Source organism: Urocitellus parryii, chromosome 3 (assembly GCF_045843805.1).
Source record: "Urocitellus parryii isolate mUroPar1 chromosome 3, mUroPar1.hap1, whole genome shotgun sequence".
In the NCBI taxonomy this organism is placed as follows: Eukaryota; Metazoa; Chordata; class Mammalia; order Rodentia; family Sciuridae; genus Urocitellus; species Urocitellus parryii.
This window is the reverse complement of record NC_135533.1, coordinates 134,559,419-134,574,615: the sequence shown is the minus strand read 5'-3', so window position 1 is coordinate 134,574,615 and position 15,197 is coordinate 134,559,419. Positions and strand designations below refer to the sequence as shown.

Here is a 15,197-nt window from a genome sequence, read left to right as displayed (position 1 = left end):
TGGGCTCCTTCGTCCCACTCCTCTCGCTGTCTCCTCACAGCTTTGTCTGGAGATCAGCACTTTCTGCAGCTGCCTGGTGGCCCTGGCACCAGCAAGTTACCCTGTGGCCTGCTGGGCCCTGCTGGAGCTTTGCACCAATGCTGTTCTGTCTCTTGTTTCTTTGGGCTCTGGTTCTCTGGGGGACTCAGGCGCCTGGTGTTGGAGAAGCAGGTAGTCTATTGAGGCCATAGACGTCAATGAGGGCCAAATCCTGGAGGAGCCAAAGCGTGGGCCCAGCTCCAGCCCAGCTGTGTGAACACTGGATGGTCCAGTGCCCACAGCCTGTTTCTTACCTAGTAAACGGGAAGATGATGGTGTTGATGGTGATAAAGACAGTAGTGATGCAGCCACCACTTAATCTAAGTAGTCATGGGGGTTGTAATTAAAAGGCAGGTTCCCAGACTCTGCTCTAACCTGTGGACCTGGCTGCACAGGGTGGCCTGGGTTGGTGTTTTAATGCCTGTCCCCACCCCCATGATTCTGAGGCTCAGTTGGGTTCCAGGGGCCTGATCCAACCTGACAGGGGGCCTGTCCCTGCCCTTAGAGCTCCCACCCAGGACCCCATGTGTGTGTGTGGGGGACCTGGTGTCCTTGGCTTCTCAGACTCATTCCTGGAGTGAGCACCGGCCAGACCCAGCCACACCCCCACGAGACCCACACACACTCCCGTCCCCACCAGGTCCTTTGCCAAGCCCCCGAGGCAGGTGCAGACTGTGTGCGAGTGCATCCTCATCATAAAGGGCTACAAGGAGCTCAACTGGAAGACTGCCAAAGGCATGATGTCCGACCCCAACTTCCTGCGGTCTCTGATGGAGCTCGACTTCGACTCCATTTCCCAGAGCCAGGTTAAAAGCATCAAGGGTGAGTGTGGGGACGTGCGGCCAGCTAGGTCTGCCCCCACCCTACAGAGGATGGGCAGCGGGGCAGGGGGCTTACCAGGGGCAGGCCTTCCCTGAGATCAGAGGGTCACCACTGTCCTTCAGGTGGACAGCCTACTGACTGTCCCCAGAGGAAAACGGCAGGGAGAGAGGAAGCTGATGGCCCCTGCCTGTCTGGCTGAGCAGCAGGAAACAATCTTGCTGGGACTGGCCCAGCCTGTCCTCTGTGTCCCATCAGTGCACACGGTCTAACCTTGACTCCCCCCAGTAAAGTCTCCATGGACCCCTCAGAATAGGCAGGAGGGAGGGGACAACGTCTCCCAGAGCCAGCACTGTGCCTTGGTTCCCAGACACTGAGTTCCCTTGGGCTGACTCCTGCCCCTGCCGGGCGCTCGGCTCTCGTGCTCGGTTAGGCGGAAGGACAGCTGTGCAAAAAGCAGTGTAGGTTCATACTGTCACGGTCCCCTCAGACCCAACGCCAAGGGCTCCTTTTCACCCCCTTAGAAGCAAAAGCAACCAGACACAGACAAGAGCAGTGAGTGCCCAATCCCAAGTGTACCCTCTGCCTGATCCCGAGTGAGTGGCTTCCATTCGGGGAGAGGACCTGGGGTGAGGTGCAGGCGGAGGCCAGAGTGGCCCCCAAGTCCCAGTCAGCTGCCTGTGCCTGGCCACCGTGTGCTCAGTCATGAGACCCCTTGACACGCTGGTTCCCAGGCTCCTGGGTGTCACCCGGAGGCCCCTGGGTCCAGGGACATCCCAATAGCAGTGGCTGAGCCCCCACACACATCTTAAACGCCATGTGTGTGAGACTCATTTTTGCCGGTCCCCCACATGTCCCATGGAGCTGCCTGGGTTCAGCTCCAGTGTCACCAAGGAATAAGGAGCCAGTTGCCCTTCCTTTGTCAATAGGCTCATTTCCGGTTTTGTTTTCCCCAACACTAAGCCCGTGGGGTTGGGGTCTTTGACTTTAGGCCTCTTGAAGACCCTCAATACCACGATTGAGGAAATGGAGGCCGTGAGCAAAGCTGGTCTCGGGATGCTCAAGTTCGTGGAGGCCGTCATGGGCTACTGTGATGTCTTCAGGGAGATCAAGCCCAAGAGAGAAAAGGTAACCGCCCCTCCGCCAGTGTGAGACCAGTGTGAGACCAGTCACCACCGTCGACAACGTCTTAGAGTCAGGATTGACGTGGCTGCAGCTTTGCTGGGAGAGTTCTGGCAGATTCGGAAACCTGTGAACATTTCCCCCAGTACATGGTGACCCTGAAATCCAGCTTGCTTAGACGTCGCAGGAGTGGACACGGCCGGCTCTGGAAGGTCTTCCAATTTCCTGCCAAAAGTGTTGGAGGAAGGTGTCCGTGTCACTGTTCTGGGTGGAGCAGAGCTCCTCAGCCTGGGCTCTGGGCTTTGGGGGAGGGCCAGCTTGCTCTTTAGGGGCCACCTTGTGCTTCATATATGTGTAGTGGTGTCCCTGGCCTTGCCCCCAGGCTATGACATCCAGAAATGTCTCTGGATGTTGCCGTGTTTTGGGGGATAATATCAGCCCAGTTGAGAACAACTGGGGTGAACTAACATGTAGAACCCTAGAAACAACGAGATCAGGCCGAGCTCTTCATTTTGAGTCCTAGTTTGACAGTGCTTTCTAACGCAGAATTTTTTTTACTCAGAAAATTTAGGACCACTAGTAAGCCCAGTCTGGTTCCCAGTGTATTCTTTTGAGTTTTTGACTCAGAACCACAGTGTCCTCTCACTATGACCTCAGTACCCATGAAGATCCAGCCATCTGCTGTCCTGGGTACAGGATGTCATTTTGCCAAGGGATGTAGAGCTTTTGCAGACGGCATTTGAGGGGGTAACTCAGAAAAGAAGCCTCGCGTCTGAACGTGACATAGTCATAGGTTGGAACTACTAAGGAGTGCAGTGTGGACACCGCCCAGGTCCGCAACCCTCTGACCACTGCCCCCCATGGTCCCTTGAGATGACCTGCAGTTTGTCTTCATTTAGGTGGCCCGGCTGGAGCGGAATTTCTACCTCACTAAACGGGAACTGGAAAAGATCCAGAATGAATTGGCTGCAATCCAGAGAGAACTGGAAGCGCTGGGGGCCAAGTACGAGGCCGCCATCCTCGAGAAGCAGAAGCTCCAGGAGGAAGCCGAGATCATGGAGAGGCGGCTGATTGCCGCGGACAAACTCATCTCGGGTCTAGGATCAGAAAACGTCAGGTCAGCCTACGCATGTGTCCCACCCGACGAGCAGGGCCCCATGGGACTTGGTGGGCACCATCCCCTTCCCTGTGGAGTCTCCCTTTCACCTTGTGTTTCCATCAGAAAAACCACGTGATGAGTTGTTTTGTGGTTGTCATGGTTGAGGTGGCCGAGGGCCGTTTTGTAGACAGCTCTCACTGGGTACCGAGGGCCGTTTATGGAGTCACCACTAAGGGTTGGAGGAGCCAGTGCAGGGCAGAGATCTGGAGAAAACTATTGCATCCAGCAGCTGTCCGAGGTTTAGGGTATGTGGACTTCTTGGTGACCTTTAACCCCTGAGTGCCTCTAAAGGACATGAGAAGAGGGGCCCACCTCTGTCACTGCAGAGGTAATTTTTAAGGGTACAGCTGTTGTCTGTCCTAGGCGCAATCTGAAGTGGGTGGGGCTGTTTGATATTTGTGGGTGAGACTGGCCATGCTTTTCCATGAGACAGAATGATTGTTTCTAATCTGGCATCCATAAGTGTGACGTAGAAAGCACTGGAAACTATTTTCTGCTTGTGGGAAACAATTTCCAGTATCCCTAAAACCTGTAAGACTCTGGGTACTGACTGTAAGAGGCCAAGTGGAGTGTTCGCTCTCTTGGGTCCTGGGTAGAACTCTCTTGCCAGGTAGGACCTGAGCTCTTGACTGTGCTGGCCTTAGTACTGTTTTGGATTAAGGGGTTTGAAGCAGTGGGATTACCACCTGGTAAACAGGTTAAGATTAAAGAGTCCCACTAAGGTTTACTGAGCCCCTGCTGGAGCTCGAGCTGTGCAGGGTCCTGGAATTGAACCTGCCTTTCAAAATGCCGGTGGGCTGAGCAGGGAAACGCTGGCAAGCTCCCTTGATAGGAGAAAAGAATCTCCCTAAAAATCTTTCCCTCTGGCTGGCCCTGTTGAGCGGGTCCTTCTGGAATGTTCTTCTTGTAGTTGTTCTTAGTGCCTCTTTAGTTGTGGAGAACTGAGGGTCACTCTTCATTTATCTGCTCCTCTTTGGAATCTTCTTGCATGAGATGACAGTCGAAAAATGCATCTGTTTATTATTCTGATTTTAAACAATCTCCTCCTCCTCCTCCTGTTCTAGCCAACCTGTTTGTTGAAGTTGACACACAGGTTTGTATGTCTTTGTGGAGTGTGGTAGCATAGCTCAGTGCGTCACATCAGGTAATGAGCATCTTCCTCTCCTAAACCTTAACCTCAGGGAAACCATAGTCTAGAATGACTTATCACGCACTCTGGAATATCTAGAGGAGTCTGCAGACTGTTCTTGGGATGGTGGCGGGAGGGGAGCCCTCAGAGCAGCCTCCTCTCCCACCAGGTGGCTGAAAGACCTGGAGGAGCTCAAGCACCGGCGGGTGAAGCTGCTGGGGGACTGTCTGCTGTGCGCGGCCTTCCTGAGCTATGAGGGCGCCTTCACCTGGGAGTTCCGGGACGAGATGGTCAATCAGGTGTGGCAGAGCGACATCCTGAGGCGGGAGATCCCCCTGAGCCAGCCTTTCCGACTAGAGAATCTGCTCACAGATGACGTTGAGATCAGCAGGTGTGGGGTGCCCCTGGGCTGGAGGGGATCAGGCTAGGGTCTGCCTGGGTGGGGACGGCAGCTTTCTGAGGAAGCTTGAGCAGCCTGAGGGTCAGTAGATGGGTTCTGGAAGGTTCATCCCATCTCCATTAGCCATCGGGTCACAGTGTGGTGGGAGAGGTCAGTCTTCCTCTGCCGTCCCTCTCAGGTGGGGCTCCCAGGGCCTGCCCCCCGATGAGCTCTCCGTGCAGAATGGTATCCTCACCACCCGGGCCAGCCGCTTCCCCCTCTGCATCGACCCCCAGCAGCAGGCGCTCAACTGGATCAAGAGGAAGGAGGAGAGGAACAACCTGCGGGTAGGCCTGGTCCCTCGGCCCGCCCTGCCCCGCCCCGCCCCACCCCCGACCCAGGCCAAGTGAGACGCTGCCCCCCTGGCCTGGTGTGGCTGCCCTCCACTGCCCACCTGTGCGTTCCTGGGATGGGCCCTCAACACTCACTCCCTCTCTGCTTTTTGGAGCCTGGGTGGGGTCGTGATAGCAGGTGGAGTGGGAGCAGCAGCTTGACTGAGGTGGGACCCACGCACCTCACCATTCACCCACGTAAAGGGTGCAGCCCGGTGGGCTTGGTGCATTGACAGAGTTGCATGACAGTTTCCGGTCAGCCTTGGAAGACTTGTCACCATGAGAGAAAATGCTGCATCCCCTGGTGATGGCCCCGCTGAGCCCTCCGCTGCCCTGGCCCCACCAGGCCCTGGTGACCATGATGGTGTCTCCCTCTGTGGATTCGCCTCTCATGCCCCTGTCGTGTGAGGGGCTCCTGCAGTACTGGCCTCCTGGTGTCCTGGAGGTTCCTCCATGTTGCCCCTATGACAGTGCTTTGCCTGTCCCACGGCTGAGTCCCTCCACAGTGTGGACATGCTGTGTTGGTTTATCATCCATCCACTGAAAAGCCCTGGGCTGTTCTGCTTTGAGGCTTCTGAGCAAGGCCGCTGTACACGTTTGTGCCCAGGGACGAGTATCCTGGGTTCCCTGGGTGTGCACCCAGGACTAGGGTCCCTGGGCCCGACATGTCCTGCTGAACTCACGATCAAGTTAATGGCTTTCGGCTTTCCTGTGTCCTTATCTTTCTGGTCTTTGCTCCCTCCTGATTCTTCCTGCCGCCCCTGGCTCCTCCATTTCTGGGTGTAGCCACCCCCTGCGCAGCGCTTGGCCTCACAGTTGGCAAGGGCAGGCGTGCGGCTCTCAGCTCCTGCCCCTGTCTTCTAGGTGGCCTCCTTCAACGACTCCGACTTCCTGAAACAGCTGGAGATGTCCATCAAGTACGGGACCCCTTTTCTTTTCCATGATGTGGACGAGTACATCGACCCTGTGATTGACAATGTCCTAGAAAAAAACATCAAGTACACGCAGGGGCGGCAGTTCATCATCCTGGGGGACAAGGAGGTGGACTACGACTCCAACTTCAGGCTCTACCTGAACACCAAGCTGGCCAACCCCAGGTACAGCCCATCGGTGTTTGGAAAGGCCATGGTCATCAACTACACCGGTAAGAGCAGACGGAGCCTGGTGAGGTTAGGGGGTTCCCGCTGAGACCAGTCCCCTCTAGGCCTTCCTGGGCTGCCCTTCGCTGGACAGTTCCTGGACAGTTCCTTCATAAGCACATCTTCAGGGTTAGCTCTCGGGTGGGCGACACCTGGAAGGCCCCAGGCCTTTGGGAGTCAGGTGTTCTCACCTGGAGGAGGAGAGGTGGCCTCTGTGCTGGGCGGGGAGCCATTGCGTCCTTGTGTCTCAGACCTGCCCTGGGCTCTCATGGGAGAGGTGCTGCAGGCCTGGAGCTGGCTGCAGATGTGAGGGCCACTCCCTGTCCCCACAGTCACACTGAAGGGCCTGGAGGACCAGCTGCTGAGCGTGCTGGTGGCCTTTGAGAGGCGCGAGCTGGAGGAGCAGCGGGAGCATCTCATCCAGGAGACGAGTGAGAACAAGAACCTGCTGAAGGACCTGGAGGATTCCCTCCTCCGGGAGCTGGCCACCTCCACTGGGAACATGCTGGATAACGTGGAGCTGGTGCAGACCCTGGAGGACACCAAGTCCAAGGCCACAGAGGTGCGTGCCACTGGCCGTGGAGGGGCGGGTCCAAGCTGGGCGGGCTCTGAGCACTCAGCAGGTTCTGGCTCTGACTCTTCTGAGGATTTGGCTGATGAGGAGGGGCTCCGCTATCAGGGTGTGCTGCAGGGAGGGGGATCATGAAGGTGCCCCAGGGACCCTCCAGTGGAGAGTGGGAGAAACCTGCTCCACCTGGCCTGCGTCAAGAGCAGGGTCATCAGCTCAGGAAGCAGAAGAGTCGACAGGGCAGAGCCACCGTCCCTTCTTCTTCACCCCTGAACTGATCTCCTCTCTCTGCCAGCTTTGGCCTCACATGAGTGTGGCCTCATGTCCGCCCAGGTTTAAGTCCAGGGGCATAAGTGGGATCTTTTCCTGTTCCTGTCCTGAATGTCCTGAGAGTCACCAAAGCACCCAAAACAACCCTGGGGTGGAGTTGGGGTTGGAGCCCTCCAGAGGAATGAAGGGGGCAGCTGTAACCGGGGGCTCTAGTCGGCCACTCAATTACGAACGCCCACCAGGTCTCCCAGGAGAGCGGACACCCTGGGCCCCTGTGGGCTCCACGAGCACTGCATGGTCCTCTCTGCCGTCCCCTGCCCTGCCCTGCCCTGTCCTCTGGGTCTTCCTGGCTGTGTCCAGGATAACTCGGGCTTTTTCTCAGGTGTCAGACAAGCTCAAGCTGGCGGAGAAGACAGCCCTGGACATCGACAGGCTTCGGGATGGCTACCGGCCGGCCGCCAGGAGGGGAGCCATCCTGTTCTTCGTGCTGTCCGAGATGGCGCTGGTGAACTCCATGTACCAGTACTCGCTGAGCGCCTTCCTGGAGGTCTTTGGGTTGTCCCTGAAGAAATCGCTGCCAGATTCTATCCTCATGAAGCGGCTCAAGAACATCATGGACACCTTGACCTTCAACATCTACAACTACGGCTGCACAGGTGAGCAAGGTTCTCCCACTGCCCGGGGCAGGTGTGCGGACACTTCACCTACTGAGACCTACCGAGGCCAGTGTCTGGAACAGCCCTTTAGAGACCGTGATTCATGCCCTAGGAGGAGTCCACAGTCTGTTTTGGATTCACAGTTGTGTGGCCATGGCCACTATCTACTCTATCAGCCCAGAAATGAGACCCCTGCCCCTCGCCACCCACTTCTCCCCTAACCCTGCTGCCCCTGACCTACCTTCTGAGCCCGTGGATTTGCTTCTGGTGGGCATTTCACATCAACAGAACACACCAGGTGGCTCTCCTTTCTTCATGGAACACAGTTTCAGGGTGTGTCCACTTGGAAGTCCGTACCGGGATCCACCCTTCCTGTGGCTGAATGCTTGTCCTCTTGTCTGGGTAGGGTACATTTTGTGTCCGTTCGTTGGTAGATGGACATATGGGCTATTCGTGGTTTTTAGCTCTTAGGATAATGCTGCTGTGGAATTCACATTCACATTTCTGTGTGAACCTGTGTGTCTGTGTGTTTGTGTGTTATGAGTGTCCCGTGTTCTACCCTGAGCTGCACTCCCAGCCTGAACATGTGTTGAATTCTCTAGATTTTGTGTATACCTAGGAGTGGGAGTACTGGGTCAAGTGGTAGCTCTGCTTAGCTTTTTAAGGAACTGCTAAACTCTTTTCCAAAGTGGCATTCTTGATTTTCACCTCGTAATTTTTAAAAACTTTTTGTCATGGAAAATTTTGAATCTAAAAAGTAGAATCATTTAAGGGTCCTCCCACAACCCCTCCAGCCAGGGCTGTTTTGACCCTCAGCTTCCTACTGGGACCATCGATCTGTGAGTATTTCAGTCTGTGTCTCTGGGACAGGTCGGCAGATGTTCTCTGTGAAGGGCCAGAGAGTCGCCCCTCAGGCCCTGCAGGCCCAGGGTCCGCCCAGACTCCCGCATTTGCCCAGGGGGTTTAGAAGCCCCCTTTGTGGCGTCTCTCTGCAGGGCTGTTCGAGAAGCACAAGTTACTCTTTTCCTTCAACATGACCATCAAGATAGAGCAAGCCGAGGGAAAAATCCCCCAGGAAGAATTGGATTTCTTTTTAAAAGGTAATGATTCACCTGTCTTCATTTTTCCCAGTCTCTCCTTGGCAGCATGGCTCGCAGGGCTCCTTTGGCTCCATTCACAGCATCCGCCCTGCCTGGGGGCTGGGGGCGCAGCAATGCTGTTGTGCTGTTGGTGACAGGGACGCCCACCCTGCCTCCTTGGGAAGCAGACTTTCCCCCTAAGCCAGAGGAGCCCAGCTGCTGAGCCGCCTGCTGGGCATGGGCAGCACCAGGGCATTCTCTTCTCTTCCCATCTCAGGAAACATCTCCCTGGAGAAGAGCCAGAGGAAGAAGCCCTGCCCGTGGCTGTCCGACCAGGGGTGGGAGGACGTCATTCTTCTATCAGAAATGTTTTCCAATAAGTTTGGGCAGCTTCCTGGTGACGTGGAGGATAATATCACCCTCTGGCAGGAGGTGAGCCCACATCTTCTCTCCCCTTTTCCACCTGCCAGCAACCTCCAGCTGACCATACCTGCCCCTTGGGAGTGAGAATTTCCTTTGAAAACCCCATTCAGAGTGTAATCCATGCCCACTCACTCCAAGGTGAAACTCCTCTGTTCAATTCAGTTAGCTGGGTAGAAGGACCATCCATCCATCTGCTGTCCATCTGTCTGTCCATTCATCCGTCCATCCATTTGTCCATCTGTCCATCCACCCATCCCTCCATCCATCCATTCTGCTGTCCATCCACCCATTCCTCCATTCATCCATTTTTCCATCCACCCACCCATCCCTCTCTCCATCCATCCATTTGTCCATCCAGGAGACACTTACTGAGCATCTTCCAGGTACCGCATCCCTAGTTGGGCACCAGGAAAACCACAGGGAAGGAAACCTGGTTCCTCCCTTTCTGATGTTCACAGTTCTGATTTAGAAAATTAAAGCTCAAGATGGGATGTGGTGGCCTGGGTTGTGGCTCAGTGGTAGAGCACTCACCTAGCCACATGCAAGGCCCTGGGTTCGATCCTCAGCACCACATAAAAATAAATAAAATAAAGGTATTGCGTCCAACTACAACTAAAAAAATTAAAAAAAAAAAAAAAAGATGTGGCCCTCTCATGGAAATGGTGGCCTACGTCATTTCTGAGTTGATGTCATAATGATTTTTTTTTCTTGCTTTTCCCAGTGGTACGACTTGGACTCGCTAGAGCAGTTCCCATTTCCCTTGAATTACGATAAACGCATCACTCCTTTCCAGAAGTTGCTTATTCTGCGCTGTTTCCGTGTGGACCGGGTGTATCGGGCGGTGACAGACTATGTGACCATAATCATGGGGGAGAAGTAAGTATGTCTTCTGTTTCTGTGGTCCTTCCTGTGGCTGGGATGTCTGGTATCGCCTCCACCTGGACTCCCAGGAAGCAGAGAACTGTGAGCCTGGTCTGTGCGCAGTAGCTGAGGGTCTTGCCAGGACAGGGCTGCTCCAGACAAATACCGCTGTACTCTTCACTTCTGATTTTCCAGTAGCCACACTTGGACAGAAACAGATGAAATTTTGATATTTTATTTTAAATTAATGACTAACGACACATGAGTAGTACGCATAACTGAATATATTAAAGCATTAACTTTTCATGTAATCAATATAAACCTCATTGAGATTTTTATAGGCTTTGGGGAGGCATTTAGTCTTCAAAATCCTGGGTGAACTCGCCACAGCACATGTCAGGGGACAGCTACCTTCTAGGTGCTCAGTGGCCAACGCGTCTGGTGGCACCAAACTAGACAAACAGCTCCAAGCTGAGCGTGGCGCCAGACAGATCCCTCCAGGTTGCAGGTGTAGCTGTGCCCTTGTGTCCCACGGGCTGTGGGAATGAGGGATGAGGTGGGGTTGGGGGCACTGGGGCAAACTGGAGTCAAGTCTGGGCCACAGGGGCAGCTGCCCTGAGCTCCTGTCCATAGCAGGTGGCAATGGGGCTGAGTGATTTGAAACTTTAAATCTCTGAAAGGAGCTAGAAATTCAGATTTTTTTAAAACATGAATCTCCCCTTCTTTCTGTGTTGGCAACTCACTATTTTGAATTGTTGTAACAAAATACTAGATGCTGGGTAATGTACAAAGAACAGAGATTGATTTGGCTCTGGGGTCTGGAAAGTCCAAATGGCACCGCATCCGCATCTTGCAGCAGCCCCTTTGACTGTGTCATGACGAGAGACAGGCAGGAGGGGACCCAGCCACATGGTAATGGACCCAAGCATATGGGGGACCTCACTTTACAACAGGCCCTCTTGTGAGAAGTGCCCGGTTCCTGCAAGGAGAACTATGTTCACCCCCTCCAGAGGTGGTGCCCGTGACCTGACCTCCTGGAAGGAGCTCCCACCTCTTGAGCATCCACAGCCTCAAAAATAACATCACACTGGGGGCCAAGCTTCTAGCAGCAACTAATTAAAAAAAGAAAAATAAGCCATCCAGATGTGGGCCTGCCTGTGGAACTGTTGACCGCAGTCTCGGGTTTTTTGCCAGGAGCATGTGTACCTGGAAGGCAGGGCAGGGCACCCAGACATGCACATACCCTGTGCTAACGGGAGCCGGGGAAGCCCCTGTCCCCAGGAGTTTACCATCCACCATGGAGACGCTTGTAAAAACTAGATTCTCAAACCAGGACCATGCAATAGTCAGAAGGTTCTGGACTCTGGGAGAGATGGCACTGATCAGATGGGTGAACCCTGGCCCTGGGCTGCCCTCCGGGAGAGTTTTTCAATTTCGTTTCTTTCCCCAGGTATGTGCAGCCCCCGATGATCAGCTTTGAAAGCATTTTTGAGCAGAGCACGCCCATGTCTCCCATTGTGTTTATCCTGAGTCCTGGTTCCGACCCTGCCAGCGACCTCATGAAACTAGCCGAGAGGACTGGTTTTGGAGGAAACCGCCTCAAATTTCTCGCAATGGGTCAAGGTCAAGAAAAGGTAATGTGTGGTTGGAAGGGACAAGGGCAGTTTAGGTGAGATCCTGGCCTCCTTTAGGGATGTAAGCTGAGATGTAAGCTGAGAGCCCCCTCCGCACCTGGGTTGATGGTTTCCCACCACAGGGCAGAGATGGAGTGCTGGAAGGTGACCACATGAATAGCTGCAATCCCGCCTCCTTAAGAGACCCTGCCCTCTGCTGTTGTCAGAGCCTTCTCACGCTCATTCTCTCCCTGGATCCCTGCCATGACCCCTGGGGTTCAGGATTGTTGTGATGCCTGGCTAAGGAAGTGGGTGAGGGGTGCCGCGCCCAGGACCGCACTGGGCCTTGAGTTTGCTTTGCTTCAGTCTTTGCTGGGTCCTGTACCACATCACACCCAGTTAGAACTTGCCCCGTAAGTGCAGTGCAGCATGGGACGGAGCTGGAGGGTGAGCATGGTGGTCACACATGAGGTCCCAGCTCTGCTGTGGTCTGTCTGCGAGGCTCTGGCAAACGTTTCTGCTGCTGGCCGCCCTTGTGAGGTGACAGTGTCAGGAGCCGTGGGCGCCACCCACCAATGGAAGCGATTTTAAGGTCAGCCCTCACGTCAGTTTGAAGTCATTTCAAAAACCAAGATTTTATTGAGTGGGGGGCTTGCTTTCCCTCTGAACTCCTCCTGGGAAGCTCTGGGGTTGTTCTCTACCCAGGGCCATGCCCATCTTGGCGGGTGGTGGAGCTTGGCGCCTGCTCAGGGAGTTCCAGGTGCAGCTGTGTGGGAAGCTGGCGCTCTGTGGCTGGGGAGGCCATGAGGGCTAGGTGGGCGCTCACTGACCCGTAGGCTGTGGCTGCAGGAAACCCCAAGGAGATAGAGTCTCCAACAGCTGCTCTGGTATCGCTGGCTCCGCTGGCCTCTGTGGAGTGGGCACCCCTTGCCTGTGGCTCTGGGATGCCCACCCTCCCCTCCCGCTCCCTCTGTGCAGGTGGCCCTGCAGCTGCTGGAGACAGCGGTGGCTCGTGGGCAGTGGCTGATGCTGCAGAACTGCCACCTTCTGGTCAAGTGGCTGAAAGAGCTGGAGAAGTCCCTGGAGAGGATCACCAAGCCCCACCCAGACTTCCGCTTGTGGCTCACCACTGACCCCACCAGGGACTTCCCCATTGGGATCCTGCAGAAGTCCTTAAAGGTCTGCAGGACAGGCAGAGGGCTGCCTGTCTGCTGGGGGGTGCTCGGGTGCCCCATCTCTGGCCCCATCTCTGCCTCTCCAGAGGACGTGCTGGAGGTGGGGCTTGTGACCAGCCTCCCTGACCCACCCTGCAAATGCTCTGGTGGTGTCTGGTGGCTGTCATGAGCCTCATGTGTCCTGAAGCTCCCCTATATCTCTGAGGACAGACCACTGAAGCCTGCAGGGCCCGGCAGTGGCGGGAGGTCTCGGTGGTTTATGCACCTGGTGGATTTATTCTCAGGGAGGTCTCGTCATCTCCCTCTCTGGGGCAGGTGGAGGGAAGACCTAACTTTCATTCTGACAGCTGAGGATCTGGGGTTCGGGGGGAGTGGGGTGGGCTTCTCCACCAGCTTCTGTCCTGCACCTTCTCCTCCTGGGCCCTGGAGGAGGGACTTGCTGTGAGGGGAGGAGGACAAGCCATGACCTCTGGCTTGCCCCCTCTTCAGAGCTGCGTCCACGGGTCCATGACTTCCGTCTAGGTCTGCCTCCTTGTCCTTTCTGCAGGTTGTCACGGAGCCACCCAATGGGCTCAAACTGAACATGCGGGCAACGTACTTCAAGATCTCGCCCGAGATGCTGGAGCAGTGCCCGCACACGGCCTTCAAGCCCCTGGTCTACGTGCTGGCCTTCTTCCATGCTGTGGTGCAGGAGAGGAGGAAGTTCGGGAAGATCGGCTGGAACGTGTCCTACGACTTCAACGAGTCTGACTTCCAGGCAAGCGTGCGGGGCTGCGGCTCCTGCCTCTGCTCCCGGGCTGGCCCACGCGGGCTGTTCAGCCGTCTGGGCTCCGCTCAAGGCCTTGTTGGTTTACTGTGACCGCCTGTTCCTTTTCTCTCAAGGTCTGCATGGAAATTCTGAACACATACTTAACAAAAGCCTTCCAGCAGCAGGACCCTCGGATCCCTTGGGGCAGCCTCAAGTACCTGATCGGGGAGGTAGGAGCTCCTGGGGAAGCAGCTGGGAGCCCTGGATAATCCCTTCCTGCTTCTGCTCCCCTCCCCTAAGGTCCTGGTGAAATACCCCCACTCGCCACCAAGCTGTTCTGTCTTCCGTGACCTCCAGTCACGTGGGGGTTTCCTGAGCTAGATTCATGGCCCGGGGCTCATGCCAGGCTTCCTCAAGGAGTCAGCAGTGCTCTGCTAGCCATACCTGGGCACGGCACGGGCACCTTCGTCCTGGGCCCTGGGCTCTGGAAACCATGGCCCTCCAGGAGTGGCTGGGACGCTGTCTTGGTGGCCTGTACTTGGTTCAGACAGTGGCCCCAATGCTGAAGACACAGTGGCTGCTTTCTTTTTTTCCCTGTTTGATGTGCGTTGGGGACTCTGTCAGGGACATACTGGTCCAGCCCTTCCGAGGATGCTCCCCCCCCTTGGGAAGTTAGGGGGTACTGCACGTCTTGCAGACAAACCCTCTGCACCCATGGGCTGGAGCTGCACAGGGGCCAGGATGGCAGGAGACTCACGGGGCCGAGTGGGTCTTCACTGTGGCAAGCCAGTGGCCCCTGGAGCCAGGAGCCCAGGTGCAGCAGTGGGGTGTGCATCCCCCAAGCTCACGGGCTCTGGCCGCAGGTCATGTATGGAGGACGCGCCATCGACAGCTTCGACCGCCGCATTCTGACCACCTACATGGACGAGTACCTGGGAGACTTCATTTTTGACACTTTCCAGCCCTTCCACTTCTTCCAGAACAAGGAGGTGGACTACAAAATCCCTGTTGGTGATGTGAAGGATAAATTTGTTGGTGAGATTTCTCAGATATGAAAGCTATTTTTAAAGCTTTTTGGGGAGACCCTAAATTCCAACAGTTGTCTTTGCTAAGGTCGTCTTGGTGGCTTTTCCGACCATTACAGGGGTGAGGCATCCTGGCTAGTCAGGTGGGGTCTGTTCAGCCTGTTAGGAGCCCAGAGGGCCTTTCCTAGCCTGCAGAGGCAGTCACTGATTCCACCCAGAAGGACAGAGCGACCCTGGGAAGCTCACAGCTCATTTCTGTAACAGAGAACTTCTGTGCCCGCTGGTTTGGAATTTTTACTTAAAAACACATGGCCCACTCAGTCGTGGAAATTAGTCTTGCTCGTCTGGGAACTTGGGTGCTGTGGGCCCTTGGGAACCAAGGGCAGATGACAGTACACCTCCGTTCTCTGGGGTTCCAGAAGCCATCGAGGCGCTCCCGCTTGCCAACACACCTGAGGTGTTTGGCCTTCATTCCAATGCCGAGATTGGGTATTACACACAGGCAGCTCGGGACATGTGGGCCCACCTGCTGGAGCTGCAGCCACAGACAGGTAAGTGAGCT

At 55.5% G+C, this 15,197-nt stretch overlaps 1 protein-coding gene across 1 annotated transcript in view; it reads left to right on the top strand.

Annotated features, from left to right (window-relative positions):
- Dnah10 (dynein axonemal heavy chain 10) overlaps positions 1 to 15,197 on the top strand; it is a 114,029-nt gene that overhangs the window by 95,369 nt on the left and 3,463 nt on the right. Inside the window, exons 58-74 of the mRNA XM_077796086.1 lie at positions 719 to 900; positions 1,889 to 2,025; positions 2,919 to 3,136; positions 4,477 to 4,698; positions 4,886 to 5,033; positions 5,943 to 6,222; positions 6,550 to 6,779; positions 7,438 to 7,711; positions 8,707 to 8,811; positions 9,068 to 9,222; positions 9,935 to 10,089; positions 11,525 to 11,708; positions 12,666 to 12,866; positions 13,410 to 13,619; positions 13,745 to 13,840; positions 14,474 to 14,645; positions 15,055 to 15,186. Of these exons, the coding sequence (XP_077652212.1) occupies positions 719 to 900; positions 1,889 to 2,025; positions 2,919 to 3,136; positions 4,477 to 4,698; positions 4,886 to 5,033; positions 5,943 to 6,222; positions 6,550 to 6,779; positions 7,438 to 7,711; positions 8,707 to 8,811; positions 9,068 to 9,222; positions 9,935 to 10,089; positions 11,525 to 11,708; positions 12,666 to 12,866; positions 13,410 to 13,619; positions 13,745 to 13,840; positions 14,474 to 14,645; positions 15,055 to 15,186 (3,101 nt within the window). The remainder of the gene's footprint in view (positions 1 to 718; positions 901 to 1,888; positions 2,026 to 2,918; positions 3,137 to 4,476; positions 4,699 to 4,885; positions 5,034 to 5,942; positions 6,223 to 6,549; positions 6,780 to 7,437; positions 7,712 to 8,706; positions 8,812 to 9,067; positions 9,223 to 9,934; positions 10,090 to 11,524; positions 11,709 to 12,665; positions 12,867 to 13,409; positions 13,620 to 13,744; positions 13,841 to 14,473; positions 14,646 to 15,054; positions 15,187 to 15,197) is intronic.